The sequence below is a fragment of the Jaculus jaculus genome, chromosome 11, assembly GCF_020740685.1.
Source record: "Jaculus jaculus isolate mJacJac1 chromosome 11, mJacJac1.mat.Y.cur, whole genome shotgun sequence".
NCBI classification, from domain to species: domain Eukaryota; kingdom Metazoa; phylum Chordata; class Mammalia; order Rodentia; family Dipodidae; genus Jaculus; species Jaculus jaculus.
Genome location: NC_059112.1, coordinates 81,806,130 through 81,824,185, shown reverse-complemented (window position 1 = coordinate 81,824,185; position 18,056 = coordinate 81,806,130). Strand labels below are relative to the sequence as shown.

Here is an 18,056-nt window from a genome sequence, read left to right as displayed (position 1 = left end):
TTGTGCCAGTACCATGATGTTTTTGTAACTATGGCTCTGTAATATAGCTTAAAATTAGGTATAGTGGTATTGCCAGACTTATTTTTGATGCCAAAAGTTGTTTGGGTTTCTTTGTGCTGCCAAATGAATTTAGGATTATTTTTTCTATTTTCGTGAAGAATGCCATTGGAATTTTGATGGGAATTGCATTAAATGAGTAGATTGCTTTTGGCAAGATTGCCATTTTCACAATATTGATTCTTCAATCCAACAACATGGGATGTCTTTCCATTTCCTGGTGTCTTTTGCAATTCCTCTCTTGATTGGTTTAAAGTTTCATTGTAGAGATCCTTCACTTCTTTGGTTAGGTTTACTCCAAGGTACTTTATTTTTTAGAGGTGATCGTGAATGGGAATGATTCCCTGATTTCACCCTCAGCATGTTTGTTGTTAGTATATAGGAAGACTACTCATTTATGTGTGTTTATTTTGTATCCTGCTACATGGCTATAAATGTTTATCCACTCTAACCATTTGCTGGTAGAGTCTTTAGGGTCCTTTATATATAGAATCATATTATCTGCAAATAATGACAATTTGATCTCTTCCTTTCCATTTTTTATCCCTTTTATGGGTGTCTCTTGCCTTGTTGCTATGGCTAAGACTTCCAGTACTATATTAAATGAAAGTGAGGACAGTGGACACCCTTGTCTTGTTCTTGATTTTAGGGGAAAAGCTTCAGAATTTTCCCCATTTAGTATTATGTTGCCTGTAGGATAGTCATAAATAGCCTTTATTATGTTGAGATGTATTCCTTCTATTCCCACTTTCTTTAGTACTTGAAGGGAAGTTTTGGAGTTTGTGAAATGTTTTTTCTGCATCCATTGAGATGATCATGTGAGTTTTGTCCTTCAGTCCACTTATACAGCATATTACATTTATTGATTTGCATATAACAAACCATCCCTGCATCTCTGGGTTAAAGCCTACTTGGTTGGGGTGAGTGATCTTTTGGATATATTCTTGTATTCTGTTTGCCAATATTTTGTTGAGAATTTTTGTATCTATGTTCATGAGGGAGATCGGTCTGTAATTTTCTTTGTTCTATCTTTGTCTGGTTTGGGTATCAGGGTAATGCTGGCATCATAGAAGGAGTTTGGTAAGATTCTTTCCTTTACTATTTTATGGAAAACTTTAAGAAGCATTGGTGTTAGTTCTTCCATGAAGGTCTGGTAAAATTCACCAGTGACTCCATCTGGGCCTGAACTTATTTTTAGTTGGGAGATTTTTTATAACTGCTTGGATCTCCATACTTGCTATAGGTCTATTTAAATTGTTAATCTCATCTTGATTTAATTTATCTAGGCCATACAAATCAAGGAAATCATCCATTTCTTTAAGATTTTCAAACTTAGTGGAGTATATGCTCTTATAGTATATGTGTATGATTTTTGGAATTTCTCTGGTATATGTTGTGATGGTGCCTTTTTCATCTCTAATTTTATTAATTTGTGTCTCTTCACTCTTTCTTTGGTCAGATTTTTCTAAGGGTTTATCAATCTTGCTTATCCTTTCAAATAGCCAACTGTTTATTTTATTGATTCTTTGGATTATCTTTTTGGGTTCTATTTCATTAATTTCTGCCCTAATCTTTATTATTTCTTCCCATCTACTGATTTTTGGTTTGCCTTGTTCTTCTTTTTCCAAGGCTTTAAGGTGAAGAATTAAGTTGTTTACTTGTGACCTTTCTAATCTCTTAATATAGGCACTTAAAGCTATAAATTTCCCTGTTAGAACTGCCTTCATTGTGTCCCAAAGGTTTTGGTATATTGTATTATCATTATCATTTGATTCTATGAATTTTTTATTTCATTTTTGATTTCTTCAATGACCCATTAATCATTCAATAGTGTACTGTTAAGTTTCCATGGTTTGTGTATGCTCTATAGTTTTTCTTGTTATTTGTAGTTTAATCCCATTGTGATCACATAGAGTACAAGGAATTATTTTAATTTTCCTGTCTTTGTTAAGATTTTCTTTGTGTCCTAATGTATGATCTATTTTAGAGAATGTTTTATGTGCTGCTGAGAAAACTGTGTACTCTGTAGCATTTGGATGAAATGTTCTGTAGATATCTGTTAGGTCCATTTGTTCTATGATAGCATTTAATCCAGATGTCTCTCTCTATTTCTTTTGCTGGGGTGACCTGTCAATAGATGAGACTGGGGTCACCAACTACAGTTGTGCTTGGTGTTATCTGTTACCCTAAGTCTAATAGTGTTTGTTTCATGAAATTGGGAGTGCCCATGTTAGAAGCATCAATGTTTAGAATTGTAAAGTCCTCCTGTTGAATTATTCCTTTAATCAATATAAAGTATCCTTCTTTATATTTCCCAACTTTATATTTTATACTTTCTTTGTATTTCTTAATGTTGGTTTGTAGTCTATCCTGTCATATATTAGGATAGCAACACCTACTTCTGCTTGTTTTCTAGGCCCATTTGCTTGAAATACCATTTTCCATCCTTTCACCCTAAGATAGTGTCTGTCTCTTATGGAGAGGTGAGTTTTTTGGAGGAACAAAGAGAAGGATCCTGCCTTTAATCCAGCCTGCAAGCCTATGTCTTTTTGTTGGGGCATTAAGGGCATTTATATTTAGTTATTATTGAAAGATTTGTCTGTATTCTTGCCCTTCTTCTTGTTTTGTAGTGCTTCCTGTTTTTCCTTTACTCTCTTCTATTAACTATTTTTTGAGTATGGTTTATTTTCTCCTGTTTCCTCACATGTGCACTTTCTTTACTCTTCAGCATAAAGGATCCCTTCAAATATTTTCTGTAGAGTTGGCTTTTGTGGTCATATATTCTTTTATCCTGTTTTTGTTGTGGAATGTCCTTATTTCACTGTCAATTTGGATAGATAGCTTTGCTGGATAAAGTAATCTTGGTTGACAGTTGTTACCTTTCCGAACTTGGAATACATCATTCCAAGCCCTTCTGGCTTTAAAGTTTATGTTGAGTAATCTGTTGCTTTACTGACTGGTTTGCCTTTATGAGTGACTTGGTGTTTCTCTCTAACTGCTTTCAATATATTTTCTTTGGTTTGTGTGTTTAGTAGTTTAATTGTAATATGGTGAGGAGAAGTTCTTTCCTTGTTTTGTCTGTTTGGCATTCTAAAGGTTACCTGAATCTATATTGGCATATTTCTCACTATTTGGGGAAATGTTTTTTCCATGATTTTGTTGAAGACACCTGCTGTGACCATGGAGTAAAATTCTTCTTCTTCTATGCCCTGAATTCTTATGTTTGATCTTTTTATAGTGTCCTAAATGTCTTGAAATTACCTTCCTATTAGCTTGTCTTTATCTTTGTTGGACTATATTAGATCTGCCACCTGGTATTATGTTTAGATAATCTGTTCACGCTTTCATCCATTCTATTGGTAAGACTTTCTACAGTTTTTATTTGACTTACTGTGTTTTTCATTTCTACTATATCTGGTTGGTTTTTCCTCAGCATTTCTATTTATTTACTCATGTCTTGTGTTGCCCTACTTATTTCATTAAGTTTGTTTCCTATATTCTCCTTCACAAATTTTCTTCTTTGATTCCTTTGATTTCTTCCTTAATTTCTTTGAACATACGTATAGTCATTCTTTTGAAATCTTTGTCAGGCATTTCATCTAAATCAATCTCACTGGAAGTCATTTCTGATGGATTTATAATTTTTGGTGGAATTATATTGTCTTGATTTTTTGTGCTTATTGTATTATAATGTAGAGATTTTTGCATCTTGGGGTAATTTGATGCTTTGGTTTTCTAATTATCTTCAGTATTCTTAGACATGTAAATCTGACATATGTATTCAGGGCAGGATCTTAAGTTGCCTGGTGTGGCTTCATATTACTCCCAGAGTAACAGCAGAAGTGACCCTAGATTTTGGGTTACTTGGTATGCTTGATATACAGTATTCTAGTAGGCTGGGTGGAGTAAACTATAGGCTAATTCTAAAATTTAACTGAGCAATATATACACTCAATCAAAAATAGCATGGAGTATTTATGGAAGAGTGTGTATTAAAATAAACAGATAATCTTTCAAAGTCAAAGTCCCAAAATGTGAGTGTGTTGCCCCACACCCTTAGTCCTGTCAACTGGGAGGCTGAGATTTCTGGTCTGTAAAGGGTTCCAGGTCAGCCTGGAGCTGAATGAGACCCTACCCCAAAGAAGAAGACAAAGACAGTATAAATCAGGAAGTAACAAAGAAAAACTCCAAAATACAGCTTATTTAAGAATGGCACAGCTAACCACCAATCAAATCTAACACAAAACCTGCCCTGACATGGAAGGTGTGATTATTAATACTTCCAATGTAGGCCTATATGCTAGGCTTTGAGGCAGGTATTGACCTGATGTAAGTAGGCCATTACCTTTTGGGACAGTTCAGTCTCACCTATGCTGTGTATCTACTTTTGTCCCTCTTTACTGCACTGTGGGTTTGACTAGGCTGGCTGGGTCACTGGGTTTGCTGCTCTGATCACCTGTGCTGGGTGCTGGGTAGCTGATCTCCCTTCCTCAGGTCTCCAGTGGTTGTAAGTTCTTGAGGTTGGGGGAGGAGAGGCTGTGGAGGATGCCTGAAATTGTACCAGTGCTATGTAGCTAATTCCCATGATCCTCTTCCTCCGGTGCCACTCAGCTGGTCCCTGCTATCTTCCTTCAGGTTTCTTCACTTTGTGAGGAAGTTGGTGTGATTGGATAGTATCCCCTCCCCCCCCCCTGGGGTTCTGTTCCTTTGAGTCAGGCAGGGGTTGGGGCCTCTAGCTCTCCCCAGATCTGGGACTGGGACCACAGAAGTACCAATTCTGCCCGCTTCTGTGCTTGCTAGAAGCTCTGGGTCTCTCCTGCTTCTCTGATGTGGTTGATAATTCCTTACACACCTCCATTTTTGAGTAAAAGAATGGATTGTGATGTTGGCTACTATACCACCATCTTAACCATCTTAACCAAGTCCCCTGGTGTCCCTTTCTTATCACTCATCGAGTATTTCCTGAAGACAGGGTCTCTTCCTCAACACAGAGGTGCTGTCAGTGAGCCCCACTGATTCACAAGTCTCTGCCCCACAACTGAATCCCCAAGGTGTGGAGGTACCTTAAGATTGATGTTGGGTGGTAATGTAGATGCAGAGTGGGAAAGTGGTTAAGGAACCTAAAGGCTCTCCTGCCTACCCAGTTCTGCCACCAGAGCAACCCATATAAATACAGTTTTCAGAAAAGATGTTATCTAAAAAAGACTGAAGAAACACAAATATTTTGTAAAGACCTAGGCCATCCTGTTTTCTGTGGTTTTCATGAATGTACACATAATCAGACATGTTGAAATGGTGGTGTATCCAGCCATTTGCTAATTGCAATGCTTGGTGTTTTCTTAAAATTTAAAAATAAGATTAGCTACAGGGTTTCTGTTTGAGACTGCCTATCTATCAAATGAAAGTGGATGGTTTTATGCAAACAATGTTTTGTAGGCTGGGGTGATAGGGAGATGCTCAGTAGCTAAGATCACTGGACACTTAAGCATAAGGACCTCTTGAACCAGAGACCAAATGCTAAGTTGGATTCCCCAGAACCCACTTTAAAAATCTGGGTGTGGCCACAGATACCTGTAACCCCAGCCTGTTGTGGGGAGGTTGGAGGACCGCTGTGAGTTCAAGGCCAACCTGGAACTACAGAGTAAGTTCTAGATTAGCCTGGGCTACAGTTAGACTCTACTTCAAAAAAAAGCGAACTATTCCTAAGACATTCTCCAGCCTCTTTTCTCAAAACAATATAAGGAAATATGATATAAAATAAATAATGCTATGGATTGTTTTTAACTAGACATCATGGGAAATTCCCAAATAGATAATTAAGCATTAAGTTCTATTAATATTTCTAACCACACCTTTTTTAGCAAGGTGTTCTATATGAACTGTGTCCGTAGCAGGAGACAAGGGTTCTTTTCAAGGGACTTTCAATAATAATACTGTCTGTAATTAAGCCAAATTCTCCTTGAGATATTCCAGGCCATATTGTGATGTCTCTGTGTTTATGTTTCATACAGGGCTAATTTCAGGGCTGGTTCCAATGTATATTGGTGAAATTGCTCCAACCTCACTCAGAGGTGCTCTCGGGACTCTTCACCAACTGGCTCTTGTCACGGGTATTCTTATTAGTCAGGTAAAGTCTCATGGTCCCCTACTTTAACCATCTTCTACTCCTCCACCCTCTCCCTCCCTGACCATCCATTCTCACTGAAGACCAGCATAAAGGGGGGAAATTTTCCAACAGTGGAGTACAGGAGGTATAAAAACATAGGCTTTTTAGCTCAAAGGTAGTAATTTACCTTTACTACTTACTTTTCTCCTTGGAGCTACTAATGGCATTGGCCTTGGACATGAGACTTTTAATACTGTTACAAAATTAAATTATTCCAATTAGAGTCCAAAAAATGTCAGGGTTTTTTTTGTTTTGTTTTTTTGTTTTTTGCTGCTTGGGTTTTCTTTCTTTAGAGAATGCTGCTTGGAAATCTAATATGCAGATGATTATCACAGGAGCTCTTGTACATCTAGCTCTATTTCATTCTTCTACCCTGTGGTCCCAGAAGACTCTTTGTAACTCCATTCTTATGATGATGCACAAGAAAGTTTGTAAAGCATTGTAATGAGAATCATATAGTTGGTTCCCATCATGTAATTGCTCCATCAGTGAAATCTCATCTATGAAACTCCATAATAACTAAGTTCTGGATAATTTAAGGAAGAATGTTAAAGTAAAACCCCAAAGTTATACATGATTTTAACAGAGAGTAATTCCGTTTGCCTGGAGACCACAAGCAGGTGTTTCGCTTAGATATCAAAATGTTTTCTTTAAAATTGAGTTGCTTCCACTCCTAACTTCCCATTACAGTGAATGAAAACAAGCCTAGATGAATTCTGTGTGTACAAACTCTCCTTGATTTGGTTAAAATGATATTCACTAGTCACTGTCTTCATCTTGTGCCTATGTGACAAGGTTACTGGGGATTATGCTTGCATAGTCCAAGTGCCTTTTCCACAAGTGGTTGAAGAAGGCAGACTCGAAGCATTGTACAGCTGACATGCACGCTCCCTGTCCTTTCAGATTGCGGGCCTCAGCTTTATTCTGGGAAACCACGACCGATGGCACATCTTGCTGGGCCTGTCTGCTGTGCCAGCCCTCCTCCAGTGTCTGCTACTATTCTTCTGTCCAGAAAGCCCCAGATACCTTTATATTAAGTTGGAAGAGGAAGTTAAAGCAAAGAAAAGTAAGTTTATAGGTTATTTTCCTTTCTGTCCATTATTTTGGAATTGCAGCTAATGCAAGACAGTGTTACAAATGGTTAATCTTGAAATGAACATCAATGCCTTATAAATGGAGTCAGTAATTACATGCAAGAAGAACGTGTAAAATCACTTTGCTATAACCAATGTATTGCATTTCACACCCACAAGTATGTTCCCTAGCCAGAAGCCCACAAAGAGGCTCTTGGACTCACTGGAGGCTTCCAAAAGACCCTTCCAAAAATTTCACTTCTGTGACCATGAGGGCCATAGTTTTCTTTCTCTTAAAATGAAGCCAAATGTTCTACTTTGCTTTTTGGAAAAAAAATTTAACAAAGGACTGGAAAGATGGCTTAGTGGTTAAGGCACTTGTCTGTGAAGCCTACAGATGTTCTACTCTCTAGATCCCACATTAGCCAGATGCACAAAGGTGAGGCAAGCACAATGTTGCACATGCCCACACGGTGGTACAAGTGGCTGGAGTTTGACTGCAGTGGTGAGGCCTTGGAGCGCCAATTCTCTACCTCTCCTCTGTTTGTCTCTCTCACTCTCTCCCTATGAAAAAAAAAATTTTTTTTAAGATTTCTCCATGCTTACAATGTGAAGCAACAAAAAGGGACATGTAGAACTAAATGTAATAAAAATAAACGGATTTTTGTTTGATCTGACTTGTTTCAATCTGACCATTTTGGGGGACAGGCTTGAAGAGACTGAGGGGAAGTGAGGATGTCACCAAAGACATTAATGAGATGAAAAAAGAGAAAGAAGAGGCATCCAGTGAACAGAAAGTCTCTGTGGCCCAGCTCTTCACCAATTCCAGCTACCGGCAGCCCATCATCGTGGCCCTGATGCTGCACATGGCTCAGCAGTTTTCTGGAATCAATGGTGTAAGTTCAAGAACAACTCCTAATCTGAAGCAAGAAAAGGTTCAAGTAACAAAAAAACATTTTCAAAGACTGACATCAAATGTTACTACAACAATGTCTGTGGAGTAATAATGAATGTTCCTTGCTTTCTGCAATGGCTTTCTAACTAAAACTAGCTCACAGCTTTAAAAAATGTCCACCACCAATGGTACTGTGTGTCTGCTAGAAAAAGCAAAGGCTGTAGTGAACATAAGGCAGGAAAGGGAGAATTAAAAATAATACACTGTAAGATGCTTCTAGAGTTGAGCATGAAGGTGAGGATGTTTTGATAGTATAGGCAAGAGTCCACAGTTCCCTTTAGTTATGTAAATGAAGTATACTAGATAGTTAGAAACACAAAGCAGTTTATTAAAATTTTCATCACAAATACGTATTGTACATTGATCCTATTTTCCACATGCTCTACTACCCTTTTTCGTCCCCCTCCACCTACTACTAGCCCCTTTCCACCCTCCAGACTTGTTTAACAATATATACACATACGTGATTTTATGTATCTATATAAAATCTATGAACCACAAATAGGAGAAAACACATAATATTTGTCTTTCTAAGACTGGCTTAATTCACTTAATATGTGATCTCCAGGTACATGCACTGTCATGCAAATGATATAAATGTGGTCATTGTTGTGCCTAAAAACTCAATTGTGCACATATACCACATTTGTTCTGGACATCTAGGCTGGTTCCACAAGTTACTATTTTGGATAATGCTGCAGTAAGCATTGTGCAAGTATCACAGAGCAAGAAACTGCCCCTGCATTTGGGAAGACAGCACATAAAAAGACAATGAAGTGAATTGGTACGGTGTTGGTGAAAGAGGGTAACAGATCATATGTGCTTGAACAGCACGCTGGGTGCTACACGAGCTAGCATTTACATTCTGAAAGGAAGTCCCTGCATCATGCAGATGAGGTGGTTCTACTGGCAATCAGCTGTGCAAGAAAACATGGAGTACTTGTTAACCAACTTGATTTAAAAAAATCATTTCCCTCTTTGGCTGCACTTAAGAATATGGACTGGGTCCTGGGGAGATGACTCAGTGGTTAAAAGGATACACTTGTAAAATCTGACAACCTGAGTTCAATTCCCAAGCCACCCATGTAAGCCAGATGCAAAATGTGGTGCAAACATTTGGTGTTTGTCTACAGCTGCAAGAGGCCATAGTATGACAGTATATTCATGCATACACCCACACACATGCAAATAAATATTTTTTTCAAAAGCATATAGATTGTACTACATATAGCAATGCAATCCCACATCTGCAAGGGACACTGTGGAGGTGACTAATGGATGGTTAGAGCCTCCAGACAGGCAAAGAGACTGACTCTCATCAGGTAAATGAAGGAAAGGAGACCTGAGATACAGCTTGCTCTACTAACCAGGAATTTCTCTGCTGTGGTCTCTTTCCTACTTTATGAAGTCCTTGATGTTTAATTTTACCTACTACTCTGCACAGTTGTGAGACTCAGAGACCAACTTCAGTTCTATCTATGTATCCCAAGACATAACACCTAATTCTTCCTGAACACCTGCTACAGCCTGCACCCTAGTGCCTGATTTCAAAGAGACATTAAGGATGTTTGAGCCTCAGGCTGCTGAGTAGCCTAAAATTATGGGACGGTATGCAGTGTATTCATTAAACATCATCTGCACGGTCCCCAGTGTCAGTGTGACCTGTGGAAAGAAAGGTACCAGCAAAGGAGACCTATGTAGGTGGTAAAAGCATGCAAAGAATTATGGAATGGCAAATGGATCAAAAAACTATCATGTGGGCTGGAGAGATGGCTTAGCGGTTAAGCGCTTGCCTGTGAAGCCTAAGGACCCCGGTTCGAAGCTCGACTCCCCAGGACCCACATTAGCCAGATGCACAAGGGGGTGCACGTGTCTGGAATTCGTTTGCCGTGGCTGAAGGCCCTGGCACGCCCATTCTCTCTCCCTCTCTCTATCTGCCTCTTTCTCTGTTGTTGTTCTCAAATAAATAAATAAAAATATTTTTTTAAAAAAACTATCAGGAACATACAAATATAGCTAACTTTAGAATAAAAGTTATTAGAGAAGTTATGAAACCAATGCCTCCATCCCTCATATGTCTAGTGAAAAAAATTCTGGATCAAATGTGATCATAGGGCTAGAGATGTAGCTTCATGTTAGAGCATTTGCCTGGCATGCATGAGACCCATTCCATAGATTAAAGAAAGAGAGAGGGAGGGATGGAGGGAGGGAGGGAGGGAGGGAGGGAGGGAGGGAGGGAAGGGGAGGGAGGAAAGGAGGAAGGAAGGAAGGAAGGAAGGAATACAGGAAGGGAGGGAGGGAGGAAGGAAGGAAGGAAGGAAGAGAGGGCATGAGGGAGGAAAGAAGGGAAGGATGGAGGGATAGAGGAGGGAGGGAGGAAAGGAGGAAGTAAGGAAGGAAGAAAGAATGGGAGGGAGGGAGGGAGGGAGGGAAGAAGGGAGGGAGAAAAGAAGGGAGGGAGGGAGGAAGGGGTGGAAGGAAAAGGGAAGAAGGGAGGGAGGACAGGAGGGAGGGAGGAAGAGAGGGAGAGAGGGAGAAAAGAAGGGAGAGAGGGAGGGAAGGAGGAAAGCAGCCAAGCAATAGCAACCAGGGAGAGAATATAATTGTTTATTTACTTTTTTAGATAATTGTTAAGCAGTGCCTTATATCAAAGTTTAGCATATTCATGCAGCATGGCCCAAAAGTTCTATTTCTTGGTATAAATCCACACATAGTTCATCAAAAGGTTGTTAAGGAGTATGAACAGCATATGTCTTATGAATGGCACTGTTCATAATAAACACCCTAAAATAGCTTCCTAAATACTCATCAGAAGTAGAATGGGTAATAAATTGTGACATACAGATATGACAAAGCACTATATTGTAATGGTAAGGAATGGTATACAAGCATATGAAATGATAAGGATGAGTCTCAAAGATAATGTTGAACAAAAGAAGCCACACACAAAGAAGTGCATTTTGTGTGGTTTCACCTATGTCAGGTGCAAGACTTGGCAAAATTGATCTATGATGTTCTATGTGGGGAAAATGCTTCCCATGGGACAACTGAAAAATGGACATACAGGGTTTTTCTACAGAACTGGAAGTAAGTCATTACTTAATCTGAAAGTTCTTTACACAGGCATGGCCATTTTTAAAATTAGTACACTTTAGGGCTGGAGAAATGGCTTAGCAGTTAAGGCATTTGCCTGTAAAGCCTAAGGACCCAGGTTCGATTCTCCAGGACCCACATAAGCCAGATGCACAAGGGGGTGCATGCATCTGGAGTTCATTTGCAGTGGCTGGAGGCCCTGGCATGCCCATTCTCTCTCTTTCTCTCTCACTCTCTACCTCTTTCTCTCTAAAATAAATAAATAAAATATATTAAAAAATTACACTTTATATGTATGTTATACCCCAACAAAAAGTTTAGAAATTAACAAATAAAGGAAATGCAGTAACAGTTTTCAGCTGAACTAAGAACTTTTAAGCAGTGAGGAGCTTTAAATACTAAAGGAAGACTGCCCTGGAAGTAGAGGGTGGGGAGAAGTGTCAGGAAACTCTAAGGACCATAAATACACAGAAACCACATAGATTTATTTATTTATATTTAAATATGTCTAGCTTTGGGGATATTGGCAGGAGGCTCCCTGATTAAAGCTAACTTGCTGACACTTTACAGATCTTCTATTACTCAACCAGCATTTTCCAGTCAGCTGGGATCAGCCAACCTGTTTATGCAACCATTGGAGTTGGTGCCATCAATATGGTTTTCACTGCAGTCTCCGTAAGTCAATAGTTAGATAAGCTCTCTGTTTGCTCTTTGGTCCAGAAGTGGGTGTGGATGATGGAACTTATGATCACAAGGAATCAATGGCTTTGTCCATGTGCACTCGTGTGTGTGTGTGTGTGTGTGCGCGCGCGCACGCGCACGCGCTTATGTACCTAAATGAATCATAGGGAAGTCCTCTCTGTGAACACATGAACCATTGCCCTGAGATGAGGCATGCCTGAGGTGGTGAGTCACTGGCTCTCCCACTGTAGGGATGCCTGTGACTTACTGGTGAATTAGTAACTTGCTGGGACTTTCTCTCATGTATGACCCTGGAATCCTTCTCCTTTCTTTGGGTTTTAAACTCCTTAAGACTAGCGACAGCTTTCCATTCTACCAACACAGCATTCTTTCTTTGGCTTCTTCCCCTCCATGGTGGAAATACTTTTTGTATCCTGATGTCTTGGGAAAAAAAAAAAATTTTAAATAATAAACAAGGTTCTCTTAAGTAGATATCTAAGCTTCTAAGCAGAATTAAACAAACTTGGCAAATTCCTATGATATTAGGGCATTGGGCAGAACATCCAGGTAATTCATAACTATGTCACTTCTCATGGCAAATATATATATATATATATATATATATATATATATATATATATATATACTAACTACATGAAATCAAAGTAAAAATAGCATAAAATATAAAATGTTACTGTTTTCTCCAACAAAAGAGGTTTTTCTTAAAGCCAAATATGATCATGAGGAATTATCTAATATCTTGACAGTAATAATATTTAACACACTAAGAAGAAACACAAAGATAAAATCTCAATTAATTAAATTCATTCTAGAATGAGGGTAATTTGGCTCATGTTTAGCTTTGTATACAAAATGTTCAAAATACTTTTGGGTTTGAATTTTGGTCATGATACTATACTCAACTTACTTTGGTCACTTGGCTTTTATTCTCTACACATGAACTTTTAAGTATTACCTTGGTGCGGTCAATAAGTGACAGCCTGGCTCCCAAGACTGCATTCAACAGTGCTGGACCTTGGAGAGAGAGGGAACAAACAGAATCCCAGCAGTTCTACAGACAGGACTTTGAAGATAATGCCTGGCTAAGCCAAAAGGCCACCCTAAGTCAACAAAGGCCATTGCTAGGTCTCAATCCAAGGGACTATTTGTCCTGAAATGTTTTTTTTTTTGTTTTTTTTTTTTTTTTTACAAATCTACCTCAACGCATTTTTACAACATAGAGATTATTATTCAAACATGTTGCTTACAATAGGATTGGCTATATAAAGCATCAAGTTGAAGTCTGAGAAAATTTAAAGCATAAAATACTGCAGAATTTTCATTTTTGCACTCTGTACCTAACCTCATGTGAGTGGCAAGAACCGTTCTAATTATAAAAGTGTCTTAACTATTTTTAATATAGAAATTTTAGAGCTTATTCTAAGTTTTAACATGGACGAAGACAAAAGTCATTTCTAATCATCTCAGTATTCCAAGACAACATTTAAAAATTGAGATTTATTTTCAAAAGTTATTTTAAGTGAGTATGATAGTTGTTCATACCTGTAATCTCAATACTCAAGAAGATTAGGAATTCAAGGGACAGCCCAAGCTAAATAAAGGATCCCTGTCTCAAACAAAACAAAACCTTGTTTTAAAGTTCAAAATCAGAGAAAGGATAGTATTTAAGTTACCCAGTTTCTCTCACTCAAATTAATCAATGTTATCAAATTCTGTATATCCTTTCAAATAAACAGATGCAAATAGGGATGACAATAATATATCAATGTTTCACTAACATAGAGGCAACATATTTTATTTTCCTGGATAAGTGTTTAGAGAGAGACTTTCCCATCAACACACAGAATGATGTTTCCATGTTTTTTATGTTTTCTTCCACATGAAGAAAGTGGTGGGAGAGTAATTCTGTAACCTGGAGAGAGAAAACAAAGTGGAAATAAATGTAGAGAGACCAGGGAGGCATGATGACTCTGGAGGAGAAGCAGCAGTTGTCAAACACCAGCGAAGCACCAGGACTCTGAGGAAGACATTCAGACTAGGGCAGAGACCAAGGCCATGGCCCAGCAGACACCCCAGTCCCTGACCATGCTTTGCTCCTGGTCATATGGACCTAAGTGAACACCCCACCTCCAGGACAGAACACAACTCAGTTTTCAAGACACAGTTTAGAGATCACACTTTGACTACGAATTGTTCAGAGACAAACAGATAGGGGAAGAGCCTTTACTCTGTCAGAAATATTCCTATTTCTCTCATACCTGACAATACCATATCAATTCCATATGTCATCCAGTTAGCTTTGAAGTCATAATTAAAGGGTTAAATATGTATAGCAAAGTTTTATAAACTTGAGAAAGGCGGGGGTTTTTGTACTTCCTTTTCAATAATTAACTGTGAGTTCTTGGCTTGTCACCCTGCCTGAAGTGATTTAAAGCTCTGGTATGAATGTGCCTCTGAGATGATGAAAAGGGCTTATGCTGTCAATGAGAAAAATGTTTCTCAGATATCTTCTGACAGAGTTCATCATACTATGGGTATTGGACTGCTACTGACTTACTGTTAGATTGATGAACCTAGCCAATTTACTTACCAAGGCGATAAAGTATGAAAGATTGTGTGTGTGTCCTTTTGACCATCTGTATGTTTCTAGCCTTGGCAGTGTTCCATGGATCAGATGGGCAACTCTCTTCAACGAACATTGGACTTGGTTAAAAGCAAATGTGAGCCATTAATGCATAGGATCACAGACTCAAAGGAATCAATGATAAATTTCCTCAATTGGGATTTAAAAAAATAAAAGCACTCTAACCTTTTCCTTTAAGCACACCAAGAAGGGGTAGAGCTAGTTCAGTACAATGACAAAATTCTGCATGTTGCCAGGTCTCCCACTCCCCACATTGCAATGAGCTCTTTGACAGGAAAAACAACTTTGTATTTAAGTTAAGGCAATAGTATTCTGTGGCTCCTAAGACTGAGATGGCACTTTGTGGACTTTCCTAGGTACTGCTGGTGGACAGGGCTGGGCGGCGCTCTCTGTTTCTGATCGGAATGATTGGGATGTTTTTCTGTACCATCTTCATGTCGGTGGGGCTCGTGCTGCTGGTGAGTTGGGGAACTAGATGCGTTTTTGGTACCAGATTAAAATGTCTCTGTCCTTCAGGCGTAAGTGTTCTGTCGTATCAAGGCACTCGAGGTTCACTTATAAAACAAAGCCAGCGGAACAGTCAAGAGAAACGGAAAGGAAAGGGGAACTCACTTCTTAGGATTCGAGGCTAAGTATCAGCATGTCACCTGTGCTTAGTATCCAGGGAGGCAGTGTAGCCACGTGGTTAGAGCACAGGCTCTGTTGCTGGCTGCCTGTACGACCACAGGCAGGTACCTTCACTTCCCCCAGCCCAGTGTCCTCATCCACCACTTGTCACATGCTTTGTCTGGACACCTTGGTATGAGTGGTGGCAAAGGATTCAGAATCTTTTTCTTGCCTGACACAGGAAGAGTGACTAGAGGTCAAGATAGATAAATAAATAAAAGTCCTAAACCAGAGAGCTGCCAGAGATGGAACTCCAAGGCTTATGCAAGATTATGAGAGAGTAACTTCTACTGGCTCACGCACACATATCAGGGCGCATTGCCCACCCCTGAGCTGAGAGGTACCTGGCTGAAAGAAACAGGGGCTAAGGACCCCCATCCAATCTTAGTTTTTCTTTTGGTTTTTTCTTCAGGATAAGTTTGCTTGGATGAGTTACGTGAGCATGACAGCCATCTTCCTCTTTGTCAGTTTCTTTGAAATTGGCCCCGGTCCCATCCCCTGGTTCATGGTGGCTGAGTTCTTCAGTCAAGGACCACGTCCCACAGCTTTGGCACTAGCTGCATTCTGCAACTGGGTCTGCAATTTCCTGATAGCTCTGTGTTTCCAGTACATGGTGGTAAGCAGCCTGACTTGTGCACATTTGCAGAACAGGAGGCAGGCCTGGCAGCTGGTAACGGGGCTGTCTGCTCTCTTTCCAGGACCTCTGTGGACCCTATGTGTTCTTCATCTTCTCTGGGGTGCTCCTGGCCTTTACCCTGTTCACATTTTTTAAAGTGCCAGAAACCAAAGGGAAGTCTTTTGAGGAAATTGCTGCAGAATTCCGAAAGAAAGGTGGTGGTTCGACCCAACGACCAAAAGCTACAGTAGAAATGGAATTCCTCAGAGCTTCAGAGACTGTGTAACAGGAACAAAGCAGAAAGGGAACCACGTGTTCTTAAATGATTCCTTTAGGATTTTATATCTATAACTTAAATATCATTTTATTTTTAAAGGGTTTTATGGACTCTGACCAGAAATGTCAACAAATATTACCAAAGGAAGTATTTTTTTAACTTAGTGAGTATATTTTTGATGATAAGACTCTGTAATAAGTAAACCAAAGAGGATAGCTTATTTGCTACTTTAAAGGACAAATATGTTCTAGCCTTACTTTTTATTGCATTATTCCCCTGGAACTGAAGCAATTTCAACATGCCACTTTATTACTGTATTAAGTATGTGACAATAAGCCTGGAGACATTGCTGATATTTATATATTTAAATATGATTAACCTGGAGTTTTCTTCCCCACAAATCTGGTACTGAAGGATATGACTACTGGCAGTAAGGGTCATGTTCGTCTCTTCCTCACCTTCTGTCATATGTATTAGAATTTGTATTTTGCTTAAAATTTTTATTTTTTCTGTATTTTCGTGTGGAATGGCTTATTGGGTATATTAAAACATATTTATGAAGAAAGATTCTTTTGAGGGTAGCTACCCCAAAACTTTTCAGTACTCAGAAAAAAAATATAGTTTCTTTGATGGATTTTGCAAGATTAAACATTCAAAAAGCTTTACCTACTCATATAGATTGGATCATCAGTTTATGTAGCTATCTATTACAAAACTATATGGCTCCCTTACTAGTTCAGTGCTCAATGTTAATTTTGTTTTGCTTTTTAACATTTTTTTTTAATTTTTTTTTGTTTATTTATTTGAGAGCAACAGACAGAGAGAGAGAGATACTGAGAGAGAGAGAGAGAGATTGACAGAGAGAGAGAGAAAGAGAATGGGCACGCCAGGGCCTCCAGCCATTGCAAACGAACTCCAGACGCGTGCGCCCCCTTGTGCATCTGGCTAATGTGGGTCCTGGAGAATCGAGCCTTGAACCGGGGTCCTTAGGCTTCACAGGCAAGCGCTTAACCGCTAAGCCATCTCTCCAGCCCTTAACATTTTTATTATGTGCTTATGTGTATTTATATGTGTATTGTGCATAAGGGTGTGCACATGCCATGGTGTACTTATGGAGAGTCTCCTCCCTCCACCCTGCTTGACAAAGGGTCTCCTTTGTTATTTTGTGTTTGCCACTTTGTTTCTTGTGTGCCAGTCTAGGTGGTCCCTGAGCCTCCTGCTCCTCCTGGATCCGCCGCCCCTTGCCACAGCACCTTGGAATCACTGACACATAGGCTAATTTGTACACAGCATGTGGGTGGGGCTGAGGAGCTCCACTTCAGCCAGAATGCTGGCAAGCCTTCAACTGCTGATCCTTCACCTTAGCCCTGTTTTGTTTTGTTCTGTTTTGTGTTTTCTTTTTGAAGCAAACCTAACAGACTGACTTTCTTTGGTTTTTAATGAGATAGAGAATTGGCACGCAGGACCCAGCCACTGCAATCGAACTCCAGATGCACGCACCCCCTTGTGCGCATGCACAACATTGTGTGCTTGCATCACTGTGTGTCTGGCTTACGTGGGACCTAAAGAGTCAAATATGAGTCCTTGGACTTCGTAGGCAAGCGCCTTAACTGCTAAACCATCTCTCCAGCCCCCTTGTTTTCTTTTATTAATTGACCATAACATTATTGTCTCAGCTGTTATAATAACATAATACCCTCAAACCATCATGAGGCAGGTATTTTATATAGCTCCTCCTCAAAACTAATAAGTGGGGTTTTGTTTGTTTTTTGTTTCCCAAGATAAGGTCTCATCACAGCTCAGACTG

General features: G+C 39.3%; 1 protein-coding gene and 1 long non-coding RNA gene across 2 annotated transcripts in view; one reads left to right on the top strand and one right to left on the bottom strand.

Annotated features, from left to right (window-relative positions):
- Slc2a2 (solute carrier family 2 member 2) overlaps positions 1 to 17,075 on the top strand; it is a 37,828-nt gene extending 20,753 nt beyond the window's left edge. Inside the window, exons 5-11 of the mRNA XM_004652349.2 lie at positions 6,069 to 6,184; positions 7,127 to 7,289; positions 8,005 to 8,192; positions 11,915 to 12,019; positions 15,047 to 15,148; positions 15,769 to 15,972; positions 16,055 to 17,075. Of these exons, the coding sequence (XP_004652406.2) occupies positions 6,069 to 6,184; positions 7,127 to 7,289; positions 8,005 to 8,192; positions 11,915 to 12,019; positions 15,047 to 15,148; positions 15,769 to 15,972; positions 16,055 to 16,258 (1,082 nt within the window). The 3' untranslated portion in view covers positions 16,259 to 17,075. The remainder of the gene's footprint in view (positions 1 to 6,068; positions 6,185 to 7,126; positions 7,290 to 8,004; positions 8,193 to 11,914; positions 12,020 to 15,046; positions 15,149 to 15,768; positions 15,973 to 16,054) is intronic.
- Positions 15,936 to 18,056, bottom strand: part of LOC123464387 — a 65,402-nt gene continuing 63,281 nt past the window's right edge. The window contains exon 3 of the long non-coding RNA XR_006639558.1: positions 15,936 to 16,250. This is a non-coding gene — a long non-coding RNA (uncharacterized LOC123464387). The remainder of the gene's footprint in view (positions 16,251 to 18,056) is intronic.